At 46.3% G+C, this 19,557-nt stretch overlaps 1 protein-coding gene across 5 annotated transcripts in view; it reads right to left on the bottom strand.

Moving 5' to 3' along the window:
* Positions 1 to 4,360: 4,360 nt before the first annotated feature.
* GMCL1 (germ cell-less 1, spermatogenesis associated) overlaps positions 4,361 to 19,557 on the bottom strand; it is a 110,431-nt gene continuing 95,234 nt past the window's right edge. For 2 of the 5 annotated variants that reach the window (XM_079329033.1, XM_079329032.1), the window contains 12 exons: positions 17,704 to 17,800; positions 17,271 to 17,368; positions 16,673 to 16,785; positions 16,161 to 16,226; positions 15,918 to 16,002; positions 15,668 to 15,758; positions 15,319 to 15,459; positions 10,910 to 10,979; positions 7,808 to 7,883; positions 6,969 to 7,114; positions 6,730 to 6,817; positions 4,361 to 5,641 (listed from right to left, as the gene is read on the bottom strand). In XM_079329033.1, the coding sequence (XP_079185159.1) occupies positions 5,513 to 5,641; positions 6,730 to 6,817; positions 6,969 to 7,114; positions 7,808 to 7,883; positions 10,910 to 10,979; positions 15,319 to 15,459; positions 15,668 to 15,758; positions 15,918 to 16,002; positions 16,161 to 16,226; positions 16,673 to 16,785; positions 17,271 to 17,368; positions 17,704 to 17,800 (1,200 nt within the window). In that variant the 3' untranslated portion in view covers positions 4,361 to 5,512. Of the gene's footprint in view, positions 5,642 to 6,729; positions 6,818 to 6,968; positions 7,134 to 7,379; positions 7,673 to 7,807; positions 7,884 to 10,909; positions 10,980 to 15,318; positions 15,460 to 15,667; positions 15,759 to 15,917; positions 16,003 to 16,160; positions 16,227 to 16,672; positions 16,786 to 17,270; positions 17,369 to 17,703; positions 17,801 to 19,557 lie in introns of those variants that run through there. The other 3 variants (XM_079329034.1, XM_079329035.1, XM_079329036.1) reach the window with 3 other exon arrangements.

Raw genomic sequence — 19,557 nt, 5'->3', positions numbered from 1 at the left:
ATTTCCAGGTGGAGCTGGAGCTGTCCCACGTGCAGCCTCAGTCACACCCAGCTCTCCTCCCACCACTCCGAACCACTGGCCCTCCCCTAACAGCAGTAGGGATAACACTCGGATAATTAAGACACTGCATTGTCACTTTAACAGTACCTATTTATGTATGTCGGAGTCGTAGCTGTCTGTGCTGTAGAAGCAAACCTCTAAGATTGGGCTAAAGACCTCCACTAGTCTTTTACCCTGATCAAGGCTGTATTATTTCCATGAAAGTCATGGTAACTCTTAAAGCACAGGGTGCAGAATTCCACCGGCGTGGCCGCGGCTGCACTGGAGGTACCACGTATCTCCCTTGGTGAGCAATACTAGAGAAGCTGCTGGGGCTGCCCCTGGGCTGCTCCAGCAGAGCACGTGCCTGGAAATAATTGGGGACTCAGGGTCTAATCCCATTTCCTGACCTCTCACCCCACCCTGAGTAGCCTGTAGGAACGTGGCGTGTACGTAGGGTTGTGTTTCACCCCTGGACACACTCCCCCTCCCTGGTGCATGTGTGGGCACGAGGAGCTGCTGCCACGGGTCGCTGTCTCCCCTGCCAAACCCCAAACTCGTGGCCGTGTGTCTGCCCTTGGCGTGGAGAGTCTGGTTTGCTTTGTGTCTGTGAAATAGTTCTGCGGCTGCAGCCTTTAGGTGGCACCTGGATTTATACACTGTATATTTATGTTTTAAGAGATCTGATGTGTTTTTATGTACATAGTCTCGGGGGGTTGTATCACTTAGTTTTAACATCACCTTTTCATGAAGAACAGTACAGAGTAATTATTTTCTTTTTTTTGTTTTTTTTCTTCTGTCGTGTAATTTTTTTTTAATTTAAATTTTGCTTGGGGTAGACTGGAGAAAGAGACCCAAATACCTGAGGACTGTTGTACAAGAGGTTTGGGCATTCTGACTTTATCACCAGGACAAAAGGGAAAGCAGAAAGCCAGGGACACGGCGTGCAGGAGCAGCAGAGCCCTGTGTGATGCTGTTGGGTTCAGGCTGGGTTTAACCTTAGGAGAGGTTTTATTTTGTCCCCTGCCCTCCCCAGCTGTGCTCTGGAAGGTCACATCCATGGGTGGGTGACATAACCCAGGGCCCTGCAGGGCTCTCGACCTCACGTCACCGTCCTGGTCGAGCGCTGGCACCGGCTCCTCTCTCGGTGAGGTGGCAGCACTGGTGTCACTCCATCCCCATCTGTCACTCCATCCCCATCTGTCACTCCACCCCCATGTGGCATCCTCAGGGCTGCCTGGGAGTGTCCCCAGGGACCCCCGTGCCTGCAGCAGCACTTGTGTGCCATGGTCCAAACACAGGGATCCATTTTTGCCAACAGGAAACTCTGGGTGAACTAAAAGCTGCAGGTCTCTGCCTTAGTGAGCAAAGGCAGACGGGGGGAGGAGGGTTTCTGTAAATATTTAGAAGAAGTTTATGAAATTCCAGTGATGTACAAAAGAAAATAAGAACTAATAATCCCCACAAACAGCCCTTCAGATTGGAGGATAGAGTTTTTGTCTATTTTTATGTATATTTTTATACTGCTTGGGGTAACCTCATTACCAAAAGTCTCTCTTCTGTGTTGGGGGTCAAGTTCAGTAGCACAATTTTAAAGCAAAAATTACTCTTTTGGGCATTTTAAATGCTTATTTTTTTATAAGCCTCAAGACAATTATAACAAATAAAATCTATGTATAGAAATGATGTAAGAAACCAAGTTTAGTGGAAGTATTAGAAACTGTCAAATAAATCTTTGAAGGATGATACAGAAAACCTCTAATCTGGTACCAAGCAGTTTTGTGTGATTATTTTCCTCAGAAAACCAGCATTTTGCCTACTGAAAAATCAAAACAGGAATCTTTATAGCTGCTGCACTGTGCAGAGTTGCTTTAGTGGCTGTTTTTACTCTTAGCCAGCTGCACCCCTTCTGAAATCCATAGTGTTTCCATCAGTTAGTGAGTGAAATTTTCTACAACGGTAGTTTTGGGGGCAGAATGGGAAGGATTGGGGACCTGAACAGCCCTGCTTTTGATTCAGGCTCTGCTGGAGCAGGGGACTGACAGGGTGAGAGGGAAATTGGGGAGCTGAGGTACCTGGCTTGGAGCAGGGTCACCACAGTCCCCTCACCTGTCTGGGATGACAGAGGGGCTGAAACTCCACAGGGGTGAGGAAGGATCACCCTGAGCTTGCAGGGTGGTGGTGGATTTTTGGCTGGGATACCCACCTGGGTATCCAAGGCTCCTGTAATGCTGGAAAGCTTTTGCTTAGGCTCAGAATCAAGCAGGGTCTGGAATGCTCCCAGTTCAAAGCAGTACTTGAAGTGTTACAAGACACCTGTGTTACCTGTGGGTGCAGATCCACCCTCCTGGGGCTGCAGGGAGGCTTTGGGAGCACCTGGGGCAGGTTGTGCTCCCTGGGGTCCCCAGGGGGATGAGCACTGGAGGTGCTGGATGTACAGTCTGACTGATGCTGGGACTGGAACCTCACGCCAAAACGTCGCCATAGGATGTTCTGTGAATGTGTTTCAAATGAAGAAGGGAAGATTAAATCCTAATTATTGATATGAAGGGAAGATCAAATGAATATCTGTAGGGACAGAGAGACAGACTGCTCAGCTTGATTTGCCCAGTCTGTCTTCCCTGCAGCAAGAAGCGCTGCTCTGTGGATTTAGGATGGTTTTGTTTTGCTTGGTTGTTCCCATCTGGATGCATTTTCTTTGCACTCCCGGGGTGCTGGAATGTTCTCTGGCCACGCAGGCAGCAGGGAACAGAGTCTCTGCCCTTCCCTCCCTGGAAAATCTCGTTGGTACTTTGGACAGGATTTTATTGGGTTTTTAACATATATATAGGTATATATAAACACAATCAGCAAATTACTGAGCCTTGCAAGTCGAATTTTCCTTTCCTGGAGTCCAAGGCTGGGAGAGAGAAGCTCCTGCTCAGTGGCCCGAGGGGTATCAGTGGGGCACAGATCTCTGGCCTGGCAGCAGCTCGGGTGCAGTTTGACCCCAGAGATAACTCGAGATAACTCGGTGCCTGCTCTCCCTTATCAGGCAATCCAAACCCATCTGGCTGTCGGAGAGATAAGAGGGTGAAAGGTCCAAGTGCATGGGAGGGGAGAGGTGTAAAAAGGGGGCAAAATGCACTCTGCAGGGGTTGTGAGGTCCAAGGTAACAACAAAATAACCTGGAGGGGCCCTAGTGCCTGCTCGCCAGATAAGGAGAATGCCTGCTTTGGGCAGATCATTTGCATGATCTGGTAGAAAAATGGGCACTGAAGGCTAAAGGTAATTTGGAGAGAGGAAAATTCTTCCCCTTGTGACATCCCTGACCAGCCTGAAATCTTTCTGGCCTGAAGCAAAGAAAATGCATCTTGATGTGGGCGCTGGCTCCGTGCGGGCAGGGGAGTCACAAAGCCAAAGACTGTGCGGCTGCTGCAGAAACGAGCGCTGTAGATTCACCTGATGTTGTTCTTTCGTGTTTACAATATTTATTTTTAGCAATTGACTGCAATGATATTATATATAGGCTTCCTTATTTTTGTACTTTTCATACCGTTTTCCTGAGTGTGGTGTTGTACTGCCCAGCTCCCCTTGGCCACCACTGCTGCTCCTAGTCAGTGACAATAAATGAGAGAAAACAACCACCACCCATTTCTGGGGTCAGTGTCGTGTGTTCCAGCCTCTGTGCTCCCCTCTCTGCCTCAGCAATCCCTGAGGAAGGGCACCTGTGCCCACCCCATCCCAAATCCCTGATCCTGACCCCTGGGAAGAGGGGTGTTCCCTTGCACTGACAGTGTCCCCACAGCCAGGAGGGCACAGGGACACCCAGGACACCCAGGGATCAAGGGAAGGGGTTATTGCCTGGGAAAAAAAATACCAAGATGAGTTTCCTGCTCCACATCCCACATCCTGGTGACACTGGGGGGGTCCCAGCAGGGGGGGAGCCCTGGGATCCAGAGGGCAGAGCAGGATCAGACCCTTGCAGGGGAACAAAGCCCTGCACAGCTCAATCCACCCCCAGCTCAGACTTTGATGTGCTGCAAAAAACCACCTGGGTGTGAGGTACCTGTTCCCTCTGCCATTAGCCAGCAGCCCCTGCTGCTTTCCTAGGAATCAATTTTAAGGAGTGGGTACTTCTAATTAAAACCAGAGTAAAGTATCTAAATACAATTAATTCAATAAATAAATTCATTGCCAGAGCAGCTGAACTCCTGAAAATGCTTCTGCTCTCTGCTGCCAAAACTGACACAACACAAGATCACACTGAGGTGCTCAATCCACAGGGTGAATCCAACACAAAAAGCTATTCCCAGCAGGAAAGGAAAGACATGGCCAAGTATTCCACTTGAAATCATTTATTGACACATTGCCCAACACACTTTTATCCTTATTATAAAGTACAAATGTTTTTATATTTTTCTGACATTAAAAAAATAGGCTGACGAGGCAAAATTTCCAGTTTGAATCAAAAATCCTGCTGTTAAGAATTCAAAATTGTAGGAGACAAACATAAAACCCAACAAAGACTGAACAGAGTGTACCATGACACAACTCATCCATCAAACCAAGGGGAGAGGAATCTCTTGTTCCCAGCTCTGCCTTTGGATCCTGTGACCTTGCTGAACTGATGTGAAGTTGGTGTTACATTTACAACTTGAAAGGCACTCAAAAGTCACAAGTTCCTGAGCTAACATGGGATGTATTCCCAAGGTAACAGCTAAAACAGGCGACAGAAAATGTTTAAAAACTGGTATTTGGTTTGTGTGAGTAGAGCCAGCACTCAGCAGAGCTCCAGCTGAGAGTTGCTGCTGACACAACTCAAGTGATGGTGAGGACATTGGAGTATTTGCTGTACATGGAAAAATAATTAATTTATGAACATTCTTATTAGTAAATTAACCTGCTAAAAGACAGAGAATTATTGTCTGCAGTATTAGAACAAGACCAAGAATGAAATGTGTGTGTGTGAGCTGCAAAAAAGGCTTAAACCCAGCAGGTGGGAAAGACTGTGCAGTTAAATAACCAAAGTTGAGAGGCCACCTTTACACAGATTACTTGTCCCTAATGGAAAAGGACCACAAAGAAAAAGCAAAATATGGATCTGGTATTTACAGATCAGTTATTTAAAAACCCAACAAATAATACAACCAAAACCTACACTAACAAAGCCCACACAACCTACAATGTGTGCTCAGAGTCCAACAGGTAATTTCCTAAGTTGTGATCCACACAAATGCCCTATTTCCAATTTGGCTCAGTTTTCACCCAGAAAAGCCCAAGTGTAACACTTCTCAAACACAGAATGGCAACTGCCTGACGACACAGAACAGAAATAAAATTTTAAAAAAATTTAAAAGGCCTAACTGATTTTGGCCTACCTAATGTCTGATCTTTTCAGAGCTGCATAGGAGAGCACTAAGGCCAGGGCTAGGGGTGGTGCTACAGGGTAAGGGCTGCCTGTCCAAGCTTTGGAGCAGCATCCAGGAAGGTCTCAGGCTTCCAAATGATCCAGCTGGACCTCACTGTCTACCCTCTTCTCTGGGGATGTGTACAGGAAGTTGCAGCAGATGTAGAGGGGGAATGTCAGGAGTCTGCTGTCCAAATTCATCACAATCTGCTCCTGGAGCAAACACAGGACATTTGCATGGTGAGAAGGACCAGGAAGCACAGCACTGACACAACACTCACTCTGCACATCTTAATGACTACACATTCAAATCAGAATGTGAAAAATAAGACAGTTCACCTTCAGCTAAAGTTTGTAACACTGACACACTCTCAGCACGCCCACCACTCCAGCAGAGCTCCCAGCCCCCTGCAGCACAGGGAACAGCCACAGGAAATGCTGGAGCAAATTTCCCCTCCAACATGCTGGGGAGAAAGGGGCAGTTTTTAGTCTCAGGAGATGTCACCAACCAGGCATTCCACAGCAGTCTATACTTGAAAGCAAATTTCAAGTTTGTGGGTAGGAATTTCTTGGTTCCACTCTAGGAACTGGTTTTGGGGTAGCAAAATTTAAACTTCAACTTCGCGAGGATGCAAAACAACTGAAACTTATGTCACCTTCCAGTGAGGATGGCACTGACAAGGAAAGGTTTTCTGTGTTCTCCAGCTTTGTATCACTGCTGGCTGGGATTTGAGAAACTTGATTAACAAGTCCCACACATGCCTCACTAAATCCTGCTGTCAGCAATGGGTGGAAAAGGGCACTTGCTCTAAGAAAACTCCACTCCTCTCTGGGGCTTTCATCAATTTAACAGAGTAATAAATCCAACTCTTAAACAACAAGTAGACATTCTTTTAATTCCTGAGCTTATGAGAGTCTTCAAATTCTTTATTTGCCTCTAAATGAGGAGTCTGAAGGACAGATTATGCAGAGGGGTGATGTCAGCAGTGCTGGAAGGCTGGGAGAGCAGCTGAACATGACACTGGCAGCAGACAGCAGCACCACAGGCACTAATTTCACTAACATGGGAACTACTTTCACATCATCAACACTGATGAAACCCACACTACCCTACTCTAGATCCACTTCACAAATTAGCTTAATTACCCTCTACCTCTTAAGAGGAACGCCTGAGATTCCACATAAGCAATGACACCAAGAACAGCAACACCCCTTCAAAAGCACTCGCGACTTCTCGCATTTTTTTCATGCCTTGCACTCCACCTTTCAAGTCCAACAGCTCAGAAGTCCCACAGACACACCTGGTCCTTCTCCAGGGTCAGGATCTGATAGCCCGTTGTCCTGCTGCAAATCATCTTCCCGCTGCAATCGAACGAGGCCAGGCGCAACCTGGGGGCACAACAGCGAAAGCATGTAAGTCTCCCCTATTCTCTCAGCACAAGGAGCTTCTCCCCAGGACACAGGGTGACATTTTTCATGTCACTGGCTCGGTGACATCTGCCAGCAGGGCTGGCAGCAGCGAGGAGCCCCGGGCTGGCACCTGAAGGCGATGCTGCGGCGCGGCTGCAGGCTGACGGCGCCGCTGCACGGCTGGTTCAGCGTGTTGCGCTTGAAGATGATGTAGCGGTTGGTGTAGGTCACCAGCAGGTCCAGGCCAAAGTTGAAGCCAGTCCAGCGCCAGCAGTACTGCAGGACACAGGGGACACTGAGGGGACACTGAGGGGACACTGAGGGGACACAGCCTAAGGATGGGCAGCTCCGAGGGCTCCGTCCTGGCTCTGGGCTACATTGGGGGTTCAGGGATCCCTGCCAGCACTGTCTGGAATGCAGAAACTCGTGGGGACAACCTGGACACTGCAGAGGACTGTGTGAGAGCATCTGAGTGCCAGCTGCCTCCCAGACAGACAGGCACACACCACACCAGCACTGGTAACGGGGGTCATCTGTGAGCCCAGCCATGCCCAAAGCACTCCTCGGGGTCAACAGCCTTGGGTTATGAGACTTCAACGGGAAAAATTAATCTTCTCTGTTTATTTCACAAGACTTAAACACAGAGAGGAACTCTGGCTTTGAATGTTACACACTTTATCTAGAGAACTTCCTTTTCCAGCTAAAAAGAAAAAGACACAAGTGATCAGAGCTCTGTTTAACTGCCTGGACTAACAGTTTTCCCAGTCTCACAGCACAAGAGCACAATGAAGCAGCAGTTCCTTGCTCCTTGCAGAGATAACTGCTTCCAAACCTCTGGGGAGAAAAAAAAAGTAATTTTCTCCATGACATCTTTTGGATGCAGTTTGACAATGAGCATCTACATGGTTTGGAAATGCCTGACTTGTCTCAGCCATGCTAGCTCTGCAGTCAGCCACATGCCACACTTACATCACCATCCTTGGCCAGTTTGCGACCACACCTCATGCTGTTTCCTTCCAGTTCCTCTTTATTGATTTCTTGAGGCCTGAAAACAAAAATCAAACAAACCTGCATCTTTAAGGACACTTCAACAGCTTTGTATGATACCTAAATGTGGAGAAGATGAAAGGACTGGAGTAAACTTGTCTGACCACACAATCATGGAATACCCTCAGCTGGAAGGAAACCACAACTGACCCTTCTTTGAGAAGAGGCTGGATGAGTTCCCTGGGCCTCTTCCATCCCAAACTGTCCATAAACACCCACCTACACTACAAAACTGCAATACAAACTAGGTTGTGACACCTCAGTTAGGCAGGACTTCTACAAAAGAACTTTTCCAGGTAACAAAATAATAGCTGTTGGAGTGAAATACATTCTCCCAGCCTTGTAAAAACCAAAGTGTTTTTTTTAAACTCAGCAGGCTGACTTCTTAGGCACAGCCAGAAACAAGTGCTGGGGCACAGCTGCAGGGCTCTGCACTACAGCAGTGCTATGAAGCAGCAGCCACGAGACACTGGGAGAGGTTTCTCAAGGGGCTGGTTATGCAACTCAGCTAAAAAAAAACACTTCCCCTCAGTGCTCATGAAGTGCCAGAGCCTCTGAGAGCTGCTGAGATGCAAGAGCCCTTGGCTGTGTCATCCCACACCACCATCAGCTCCCTTAACCCAGCAGCTGCCCTGTGTCCAACACACAGACCAGCCTTGCAGAGCCAGCACCAGTGAGATCAGCCTGCATTTTCCAGAAGTGTGTTCCTCCCTTTGCTTCACACACCACGACATCATTAACCCAACACCCACTGTCACAAAGTGCTCAAGTTACACCAGGCTGAGGGCTGGTAGTGAACTTTATTAATCCCAGTGACATCAACAGGTTATGCATACAAGCTCATCACACTTGAACAAATTCACCCAGGTACTTCTCGTGTGCTTTTCCACATCTTCCAGTTGAACTGGTTTTGTGGCTGACCTAAATGCAGTAATGGTGATAAAGGATTTATTTCTGTTTAATTAGTGACAAATTTCACAAACATTAGTCCATAATGCTCAGACTCCATCCCTTGAGCAGCCTCAGACAATGCAGAACTTCAGCTTTAACCACTTCCACCAGCTGTCACACAGTGAACAGTGGAGTTATTCTGCTTCTTCCTTACACACTGCCAAAGAGACTGCTAAGAGCAGAAGTGATTCCAGTTCCAGACTTCAAAGACCTGTCTGGCTTCTGCCACAAAGCACATGTTTAATTTTAAAAAAAGTGATCCACTTTAACACATCATGCAAACTCTAAACACCTACAGTTCAAAGCCACAAACTCCACTGCTAACACTAAAAAATTCTCCAATTTTGAACAGTGATTAAGATGTTTAATCCTTTTAAATGCAAACTCAAAGTAGAAGGGAAACATTTTCTTCTCCTCCCCTCTATAAAGTTACCACGACCAACCACATCACACGTTTCCAAGCAGTGCCATTTCCATGCTGGCAGTGCTAGGATAATCAGGTGCAATTATGCCTGCACCAGGTGGGATATGGAAATAGAGCCTTACTTCAGCTCAGAGGAGTCAGATTCATGTCTTGCTCTGATTCCTAAGTCTGCTTCCTTACCCCTGAGGGAAAATATGTGTTTGATACTGACACTGGCAGTAGGTGTGAGAGGAAGAGCAGCAGAGCTGGATAACCATGGGCTTATAAAACCTGAATTCTTTTCCTGCAGCTACATGTTGGTCAAATGGCCAAAACATTTGCACTAACACAAAGGAACAGCTGCATGTGTGCCCTTCTAAGGCTAAGACTTTTGGTTTTCACTGTCTTAAAAGAAATAAACAACCCATATTGCAAAAGAGAAAACTAGACAAGAAAAATAGGGAAAAATACTCTGCCCATTTCAAGAGCCACTGAAATCCTCAGCTGTAGCTGAATATGAAAGCTGCTCTTTTCCAAGCTGGATGACCCTCATCATCCTCACTGCACCTCTGTGGGAACTCACTTTTCCAGAAGCATGTGTATCCAGCGGCTGACAATGCAAATACTCCCCTGCACTGAACTACCAAAACACATCAAAATTAGCAAATACAGTGTCTTATCTCGTATCAGAATTCTGATGATTCACTTCCCTATGAACTCTGCTTGCCCATGAGCCAGGAGGTGACATCTGTTTGCTCAGATACAGCCACAGCAGCATTGCAAAAGCCTTCCCAAGAGAGAAACCAACAGAAACATCAGAAACAAGCCATGGTCACCCAAAGTTCATCTGCAGGATGAAGTTCATCTGCTTTCCCTCCACCACTTCCTAAAGGACTGCTATCTAAGAGAATACCTTAAAGATCTTGGCTATTCTTCAGACCAGAGTTTGGGGCTTTTTTGAAGCTCCTGTTACAACCCAACATGTCCCTGCCCACAACGACACCCGCTGGGTGACATGGTTACAGGACAAAGGAGTAAGTCAGTCTGCTGGGTTTGGGGAGTAACAGGCATCCTGCAGCTGCCTGACTTGGCAGTTTTTATCCACAAAGTACTCTAGGAGCCAGGAGAGAATGCAAAGGCAGGACCAACTCCCCCACCTACATTTTGCCATAGTTTTGGTGTTAAATCAGGGACCTGGCTCACTGCAGCACGGCCAAGGCTGAGCAGAAGGAAGAGAAAGTTTGATGGCCAAAGTATCCTTAACATAGAAAGCTCAGAAATTACCCTTTCACAGCCTCAACACAGATTTCCAGGTGAAGTACTAGTGAGAAGCACTAACTGACATAAAGGAAAAGACAGAACTTGTTTCCCCCATCCAACATTTCCCTCTGATACCATTAGACCAGTTTTTCAGAGTTCTACTGGTTGAGGGATGGGAGAGCAGCCAGCCTAAGGAACAGAGCTCCACAGATATCAGCAGCATTTCAAAATACTGACTTACTTCAAAATACATACTTGAAAAGCACTGCAATATGCTTCTCTCCCCACAAAAAAAAGAAGTATGCTTCCCTCCCTCCTTTTAATGTAAACTCCAGAATTATTCATGTCAGAATTTCTATGAGAGGAAGGTTTCTAATATAAGAAAGAAATAAAGCCTGTAATATACCTACCCAATATCATTGTCTTGTTCTGCTCTGAGCATGGCAAACCACTGCTGTTTGTAAACAGAGGACAGCCATTCTAAAATGAAAAAAAAAAAAAAAAAAAAAAAAAAAAGAGCTTGGTGTTGTCTTTGGAACTGGGAATGGTCATACATATTTGAAAAAGAGAAATAAAATTACACTGAAATAATGAAGTTACACTTATGGACTGGACAGTATACACAACCCATCCCCTGATAACTCCCTGAGGTCTCCAGCTCCCAGCCTCAACCACAGGGGAAGGAATAAACATCCACAACTAACAGGCAGTCACTCCAGACTATGCTCATCTCCTCAAACACCCACTGCTGCCACAAGTGATGCAACTCCACACATTTTCTCAGCACACAAAGCTCTGTTCATCCAAGGAGCTTGTTAACAAGCTCTTGGGAGAAGGTGCTGCTCTCTCAATCCCCAGAGAAATTCTACCTAAGTCAAAGAAGAAGAAAACACAATCAAAGGATAAAAGAAAACAGTGACTTAACACAAATATGGTAAAACAAATGTGGTATCCTGCTAAGAATAAACATAAATCATGTCTTTCTTGGAGAACACACAAAGATTTTATTGGCTATGTTAATTTAATGTTGCAAGCAAGAGATAAAACAGAACAAAACTCAGTGGTTTGTCAGGCAGTTACACAAAAGGGATCCTGAAAGCACAGGGTGTAAGAAGTTCTTAGTCAAAATAACAAATGGGGCAAGAGTGCAAGGTCACATATGAGAACCAGCTCTGGGAAATGGGCTGGGTCAGAGAACAGGGAGAGCCAACATGACCAAAAACAAGGAAGCTGATGAATGTGACAGACAGAAGGGAGGAGAGGCAAGATCATGGATGGAAAACTTGAAACCAGCCTTTGTCCCAGTGACTAGAGTAAAAGAACAGCCTGTGACAGGAGCAAACTGGGAATCAACCAAAGTACAACAGAAAATAAAGAATGAATTAAGGAAATATATATACAGGTAAGAAACAGAGAATGGATGTGCTAGAAGGCAAGGAAAAAGTATCAGTGGGGAGAGCATCTTCTCTATTTGTGTATTGCATGTATCTATTTCCTACCTCACATTTCAGCTGTAGTTCATCTGCTGATTTATGAAGAGGGAAAGCACAGCTGAGGAAATGCTCATAAGCCACCAAGTAAAACAGAACAACAAGCACTGCTCACACAGACACATTATGTATTCCTCTTTCTTGCACCTTTTCTGCACAAAGATCAGACTGCTGCAAACTTCTAACACAGAATTTCAGTTTTCCCCTTCAGGACCTATACACACAGAGTATAAAAATAAATAAATAATCACAGTGCTACTTTCAACTACTCAGTGTGATTTGCTTCTCTACCTCCTTGAGAACAATTTCATCTGGAATGATCTAAAAGGCTTCCAGCAGAACACAACTACCCAGCAATGGCTATGTCTGCAGCCTCTCAGGTACAAAGTATCCCCTCAAATACTCAATGCTGGCAGCCAACAGCCTGCTCCAAAGTGCAGCCCAGGATTTATCTCAACCTCCTTGTGAATGAAGAGCAGAAGCTCTGATTTTAACACAGCTTGTGGCCACACCCTGGCATGAACTGATTACAAGGGCAGGTGAGAACCAAACTCTTCCTAACACACAGATCCTCCTCCTGCATGTGGCACATGGCACTGTCCCTGTTCCTGCACCACAGTGTCTTGTGTCCCCTGTCCCTGCACCACAGTGTCCTCTGTCCCTGTCCCTGCACCACAGTGCCCTGTGTCCCCTGTCCCTGCACCACAGTGTCCTCTGTCCCTGTACCAATGTCTTGTGTCCTGTGTCCCTGCACCAGAGAGCCCCGTGTCTCCTTCACATGCACCACAGTGCCCTGTGTCCCTGTACCAATGTCTTGTGTCCCCTGTCCCTGCACCACAGTGTCCTGTGTCCCTGTACCAGTGTCCTCTGTCCCTGTCCCTGCACCACAGTGCCCTGTGTCCCTGTCCCTGCACCACAGTGCCCTGTGTCTCCTTCACGTGCACCAGATTGCCCTGTGTCCCTGTACCAGTGTCCTGTGTCCCTGTCCCTGCACCACAGTGCCCTGTGTCCCTGTCCCTGCATCACAGTGCCATGTTCTTTTCACATGCACCAGAGTGCCCTGTGTCACCTTCACGTGCACCAGTGTCCTGTGTCCCTGTACCAGTGTCCTGTGTCCCTGCACCAGTGTCCCTGTCCCTGCACCACAGTGCCCCCTTTCTCTGCAGCAGCATCCTGTGTTCCCTTTCCCTGCACCACAGTGCCACCCAGCTGTCCTGTGTCTCCTTTCCCTGTGTTCCCTTTCCCTGCACCACAGTGCCACCCAGCTGCCCTGTGTCCCAATCTCTGCACCACAATGCCCTGTGTCCCCTTTCCCTGCACCACAGTGTCCTGTGCCCCCCTTTCACAGCACCACAGTGTCCTGTGTCCCCCTTTCACAGCACCACAGTGTCCTGTGTCCCCCTTTCACAGCACCACAATGCCCTGTGTCCCCTTTCCCTGCACCACAGTGTCCTGTGTCCCCTTTCCCTGCACCACAGTGTCCTGTGTCCCCCTTTCACAGCACCACAGTGTCCTGTGTCCCCCTTTCCCTGCACCACAGTGCCACCCAGCCACCACAGTGCTCATGGTGGCTCAGGGACTGCCTCCCTGCAGAGCCAGCACTTCTGAGCTATGCACAAATGTCACATTCTTTTTCAATGAGCACAAGGAAATCAGCCTCGAAGATGCAACAATTTCAGAACAATTCTTCCTTTGACAGCCACAGGTAAAGGCTTGGGGGTTTCAGAAGACACATTTACCCACCAAAGAGCACTATGAAAAGCCTGCCCATCACACTGTAAGTGGTAACAGCAGACATTAGTAGGAGAAAATCAAGAGCAGCTTCAGAAAATTTCTGGTTTGCAACATCTTATTGACATACTGACAAAGCAACTTCACAGGGATACAAATCCACTGTTCTCCTGTGTCACCATTAAAGATCTAAACAGTCATTCACCCCAAGTTATTTTTATAATAGCCTTTGCACTTTGCCTAGTCTGTACCAGTATCACCCTGAAGTGAGATGGATTATATTTACTTTATACATCACTTAAGCATGCAATATATCACATATCAAAGCTGAAACCTGTTCTTTTGGGATTTTTCTGCATAACAAAATGTTATCAGACAATAGCAGCAGGATGAGAAGGGGCTTTTCATTTTCCAGTGATACTGGGATGTAGCATCAGTATCTCTAATAATATGAAATGGCATTTCCCTCTCTGGGCTTCAAAAAGCACCAGGCCCTAGGAGGAAGATGTGTTTTATACAAGTCAAAATGCAGACAAATGAACAAGAGTGGATTACCTGAATATCTGCTCTGCTCCAAATCATGCTAAATCTCTATTAGTAAATAACATTTGTTTTGGAAGAGGGAAGAAGAGTTGATGGCATCTTGTGCTTTTTATTTTAATTTTAGGATTTTATTGCAAATACTATCAAAACCTATTCAGCTCTTTTTTAGGAATTAATGGCTAGAAAACAGTTGAGTCTCACCAAGTTTTACTCTCCCAAAAGATAAAGGGTTTTCTGTTTATCTGGGCCCCTGGGACCATTTAGACATTGATAAAGTACTGTGTATCTACTGTAGAGCATTTTGACAACTTGACTGATGAGCAGAATGCTTATCACATGGTGATGACACCTATATGAGTGCCTTTGCAGACTTTTGTGCCTGTAATTTTCATACTCAGCTTCTGCTGAATATTCAACCACAAACCCAGTGCTGGAGATAAACATGTGAGCAGCAAGAGAAGTAAACACACTGAGATCTTCCCAATTACTCTAGGGCAGGACAGGCTGGGGAAGGCACACAGAATGTGATCAGTCAACAAGAACCACAGAATGATTAGACCTGGGAAAGTCCTCTAAGGTCACTGAGCCCAACTGCTCCCCCTGCACTGCCAAGGTCACCACTGACCAACCCATGTCTCCACGTGCCACATCTACATCCTGCTGAAGCCCCTGAGGGATGAGGACTCCACCCCTGCCCTGGGTAGCTGTGCCAGAGCTGGACAACTCTTTCCATGACAGAATGAATTTTCCCAATATCCTGAATCTCCCTTGAGACTGTTCCTCCTTGTCCTGTTCCTGTTCCCTGAGAACAGAACCTGATCCCCTGGCTGCCCCCTCCTGTCAGGAGCTGTAGAGAGGGACAAGGTTTCCCCTGAGCCTCCTGTTCTGCAGCTCCCTCAGCTGCTCCTCATCAGACTTGTGCTCCAGACCCTTCCCCAGCTCTGTCCCTCTTGGGACATGCTCCAGCAGCTCCCAGTCTCTCCTGGAGTGAAGAAACTGAAGGCAGGAACCAAGGTGAGGCCTCAGCTGTGCCCAGCACTCACTCACTCACTCACCTGAGGGCAGCAGGGCATCTCTCTCCACGATTCTGGCTGAGGCCAGGTCACTGATGATGTACTGCAGCCTCAGGTGTGCAAACACAGGCAGGAAGGCGCTCCCCTGCGCCGACTCCAGGAAGGCAATGTCACCCCCAAACTCTGCAACACACAGCACCCACGTTATTCTGCCTCCCTAAGTATTTTCCAGACCTATTTATACTGGAGTTTTTCCTTACTGATTAGAGAAAGTTGTTACAGGCATTTAATGGCTTTTATTTTATTATGGTTATTTAATGACTTTTGCTGTTAAAATTAAGAAATGACTTGTGTTCAAACCCCAAACCAAGGCCTGGCCAATTCTTCCTACCTCTCCTGCGCTCAGCAAACCAGGCATCAGCTTCTGTTAACACCTGCTTGAAAGACCCATTCCAAGAAGGCACGAGCTGAAGGAACATCCACTGGGCAAAACAAATAAATTCTAGTGAGTCAGTTGAAGAAGATTTCAGGTAAGTTATCTGCATGTTAATAAGAGACATTACCACAGTGCATTCATTTCTATAAAAGTTCTTTCAGTCAATCCCACAAAGGTTCCACTGCATTGAACCCCAGGCAAGTACCTTTTTGAGAGCAGTGTACACATCCATTTCCACCTGCAGCACAAACAGGTTGGAGGAGCTGATCAGCTGCTTCATGAGGTTTATGCTGGAAAAAACCAATTGCAACAGGTCAGCGAGACAGAAAAGAAAAAAAGAATAAGGGGAGGTAGGGAACAAGCAACCAGCAAGAGCTCAGGAAGTGATCTGCAGTGAGCTCCAGAGTTGGGAAGGGACTGTCCTGCAAGGGAAGTGCTGCCCCAGTACCTGAGTTCCTTGAAGAGTCCAACACTCTGGTGAGTCATCAGATTGTTCAAGAGCCACTCAAGGCACCTGCATGGAAAGCAAGGAATTAGGACCTCTGTTTGTTTCTTCTCTACATCAATAGTAAGATTTGCAGACACCACTCAACTGGGTAGACTGTGAATCTGATGGAGGGCAGAAAGGTTCTGGACAGACTCAATCAATTCAGATTAGGTACTTTTTTTTTTTTTCTCATTTGAGTGGTCAGGCATTGGAACAGATTGCCCAGGAATGTGGTAGAATCACCTCCCCTGGAGGTGTCTGGATCTGGCTCTGGATTATGTGGTTTAGTGGTTTTAGTGGTAGTGCTGGGTGGATGCTTGGAATGAATGATCTTACAGGTCTCTTCCAGCCTTGATGATCTATGATTTTATTCTAAAAAAATACTAAAACAATTAACCTGCCATTATGGTACTGTGTGTAAATTCACTGTTAATTGGCAATGTCCAAAGCAGCTTGGAGACAGTAATTCTTACTTTTTCTTCACGGAGTCCAGCCCATACGTCCCTGCAGAATTGTAATAACCACACACAGTTTGGGCAGTGATGGTTTCCTTCATTGTTTCACCACATTGCTGGATTAAGCCATCCTGCAGGAAGGAAAAAACACACAAATGTTCTCAGTGTTCATTTCCCAACAGGAAGTGTCAAACACTGTGAACTGTGCTGTTCATCCAGATTTGCATGCCTGAGCCATCCCCAAAGGCCCACAGACTGCAGCGACTAATGCTACACTGTTCAAAACATTTAAATCATCATTCCTCAGAAACAAACACTTCTTAAGAATATTTCCCATGAAAGAAAAGGGTACTGAATGCCTTCAGGGTAGAGCAAGTGAGCTCCAAAATCTATTTAATCTACTTTTAGATATCATGCTCAAATCACTTAATCTCACACCTCAATCTTAGTCATAGCATTTTTCAATAAACCCACTGCACTGTGCTTGGCTTTTTCCCCAGTCAGCCTGAAAAGCTGATTCATTTCTCTGGATGTAAAAAGCCACATGGGTGAGGATGCTTTGAACTGCTGTGTTTCTTTTCAGGCAAAGACAGGAACAGTGGCATTTCTGACTTACAAGCTGCAGCATGCAGGCTGCTGCCAGCAGGGCGACCACACGGCTGGGGTTGATCAGCACATCATCTCTGTAGAGTGAGCCAAAAGCCACCTGCAGGGCTGCAAAGGGAACAGGAGTCAAACACAGACACAACCCTGGCCATGGGGCAGCAAAGAGTCCTTAAACACAACCAAACCCTTCACTGCACAGCTTCTCTGTGGGCTCAGTGCTGCCTCTTTATCTAGAGCACCTGAACTGATAGAAAACATGGTTCAGGAATCAATCCTTTACTAAGTTCCCACCATTTAAACAAACTCTTCAGCATCCCTGAGAGCTGAAAAACTGCACAAAAAAAAAAAAAAAAGCTGAACCTCATGAGCCTTCTCTGAGTATAATGAGGTTTAACTTAACCTGTCTCTTCAGGGTTTTGTTAAAATAAAAGGCTCCCACTTACCTTCTACATCAATATTTTGATCAGGAATCTCCAGCTCTATGACATTCATGCTGGATTCTTTCCAAGAGCCACTGAACATACTGGAAAAGTAGCCTGACTGTATGAGGGAAGAGAGAAAAAGAACTCAACTAAGACATTTCATCCCCCTTAAAATTGCTAAAACCAGCACATGGAATCAAACATGGTTAATAATTACCTTTATGCAGAACAAAATATATTAAGGGAACTTTCACAAGATAAAACATTCTGACAGACTTGAGGGGCTGATTGTAGTTGCTCTTTCTGACAATCAAAATGCCCACAGGAAAACTTGGGCTACATGTGTGTAATCAGAGTAAGGGAAGAATTAAAAAAGGCCAGAAAAGCTACACAACCTCTTTTCCCACAAACCACGTCACCAGTGGGGACAGAATTAGTCCAAGAACTAAGTCCTTAAGGTTAATGGCAAACAATAAATCCTGCAGGCACTAGGGAATGCCAGTTTGGAGAATGAGGGTGAAAAAAAAAAAAAAAAAAGCATGCAAGACATACAAATTATTGTACAAGGCTGTAGCCTCATACTAAGGACACAGACACACACACCATTTATGGCAATATACCTTTTATTATTAAGTGAAAAGCACATAAAACTAGAATTTGAGGTTTCCATCCAAAGGAAGGGAAAGATAATGCTCTACTAGGGATCCTGATTTTCCTTCCCAGCAGCAGATGTGCCCATTATGAGATGCTATCAATGAAGTTTACCTGAGAGATCAAAAAAATAAAGTCTATTTGTACAGCACCACATTCCCTGACCTCTTCCCTCAGCATTTCAGCTCAGGGCAACAAATAACACAAAACCAATTTTGATTTCATTTGATCAGGTCAGTATTTCTGTACCCTCAGCATATCCCTACCTCTGAAACATACAACATGTTCCTATCAAACCCAGGACCTCACTTATCTTTGTCCTCCACACAAGGCTGCCCCAGCTTTGCCATAGAGATCAGCTCCCCAGTTTCATAATGATTTATCACTTTTGTAGCAGCATCATGAAAAAGAAATCCCCCATTTTTCAGAGCTGCAGAGTCAGGCAGACCTGACTGTCCTTCACAAAACTTGAGGCAGTGTGTGGAGAGAGCAGGGGGGCAGAAACAGCCAGGCTGAGTCTGCCTGGGGGCACAGAGGAGTCAGAATGGCATTAAGAGTCATTCCTAACTCCAACACTACTTTACCTACAATACCATAACTGCAATGCAGAGTGTGCCCAGACACAGAACCTGCCTGAGGAGAAGGGTGAATTCATCCCCAAAGCTCCTGTTCCAAGAACACCACTCCTACAAGGCCTCTACAGACAATGTCACAACTTTCAAACCCCTCTGAACAGCTGCATCCACAGAAGGGATTCCACACCCAATTTCAGTCACCAACCCCATGCTAAACTCTCAGGAGCAGCTCCAGCAACTTGAGATACAGCAACCACAGAGACACATTGACAGGAAACAGCAGCAGCCTGAGGCCACAGCAGTGCTGTGCCTGCCCTGCACAACCCAGCCCTGGGGTGCAGAGTGGCAGTGGGAGCTGTGCCTGCCAGCTCTGCTCCTGCCACACACCCCATTGCCCTCAGTGCCACTGCTCCTGCTCTGCCTCACACAAAGGACCCTCCTGCCTTCAGATGAAAAGGCTTTTTCCTACAAGAAAGCAATGAAACACTTCCCTTGCTGGGACCATGCAAGTAACTGCTGAAGGTGCTCTGGAATTTGGGCACTGACATAGCAACAGCCACAAAAACCCCAGAATTTGCTCTTCCTGTCACTTGTTGCACCAGAGCAACTGCAGCCATGTGCAGAGCACCTCCCAGTGCCACCATGTCAC

Source organism: Erithacus rubecula (assembly GCF_903797595.1).
Source record: "Erithacus rubecula genome assembly, chromosome: 29".
NCBI classification, from domain to species: domain Eukaryota; kingdom Metazoa; phylum Chordata; class Aves; order Passeriformes; family Muscicapidae; genus Erithacus; species Erithacus rubecula.
Note: the sequence above shows the minus strand (reverse complement) of the source record. Positions and strands in the feature narration are given on the sequence as shown.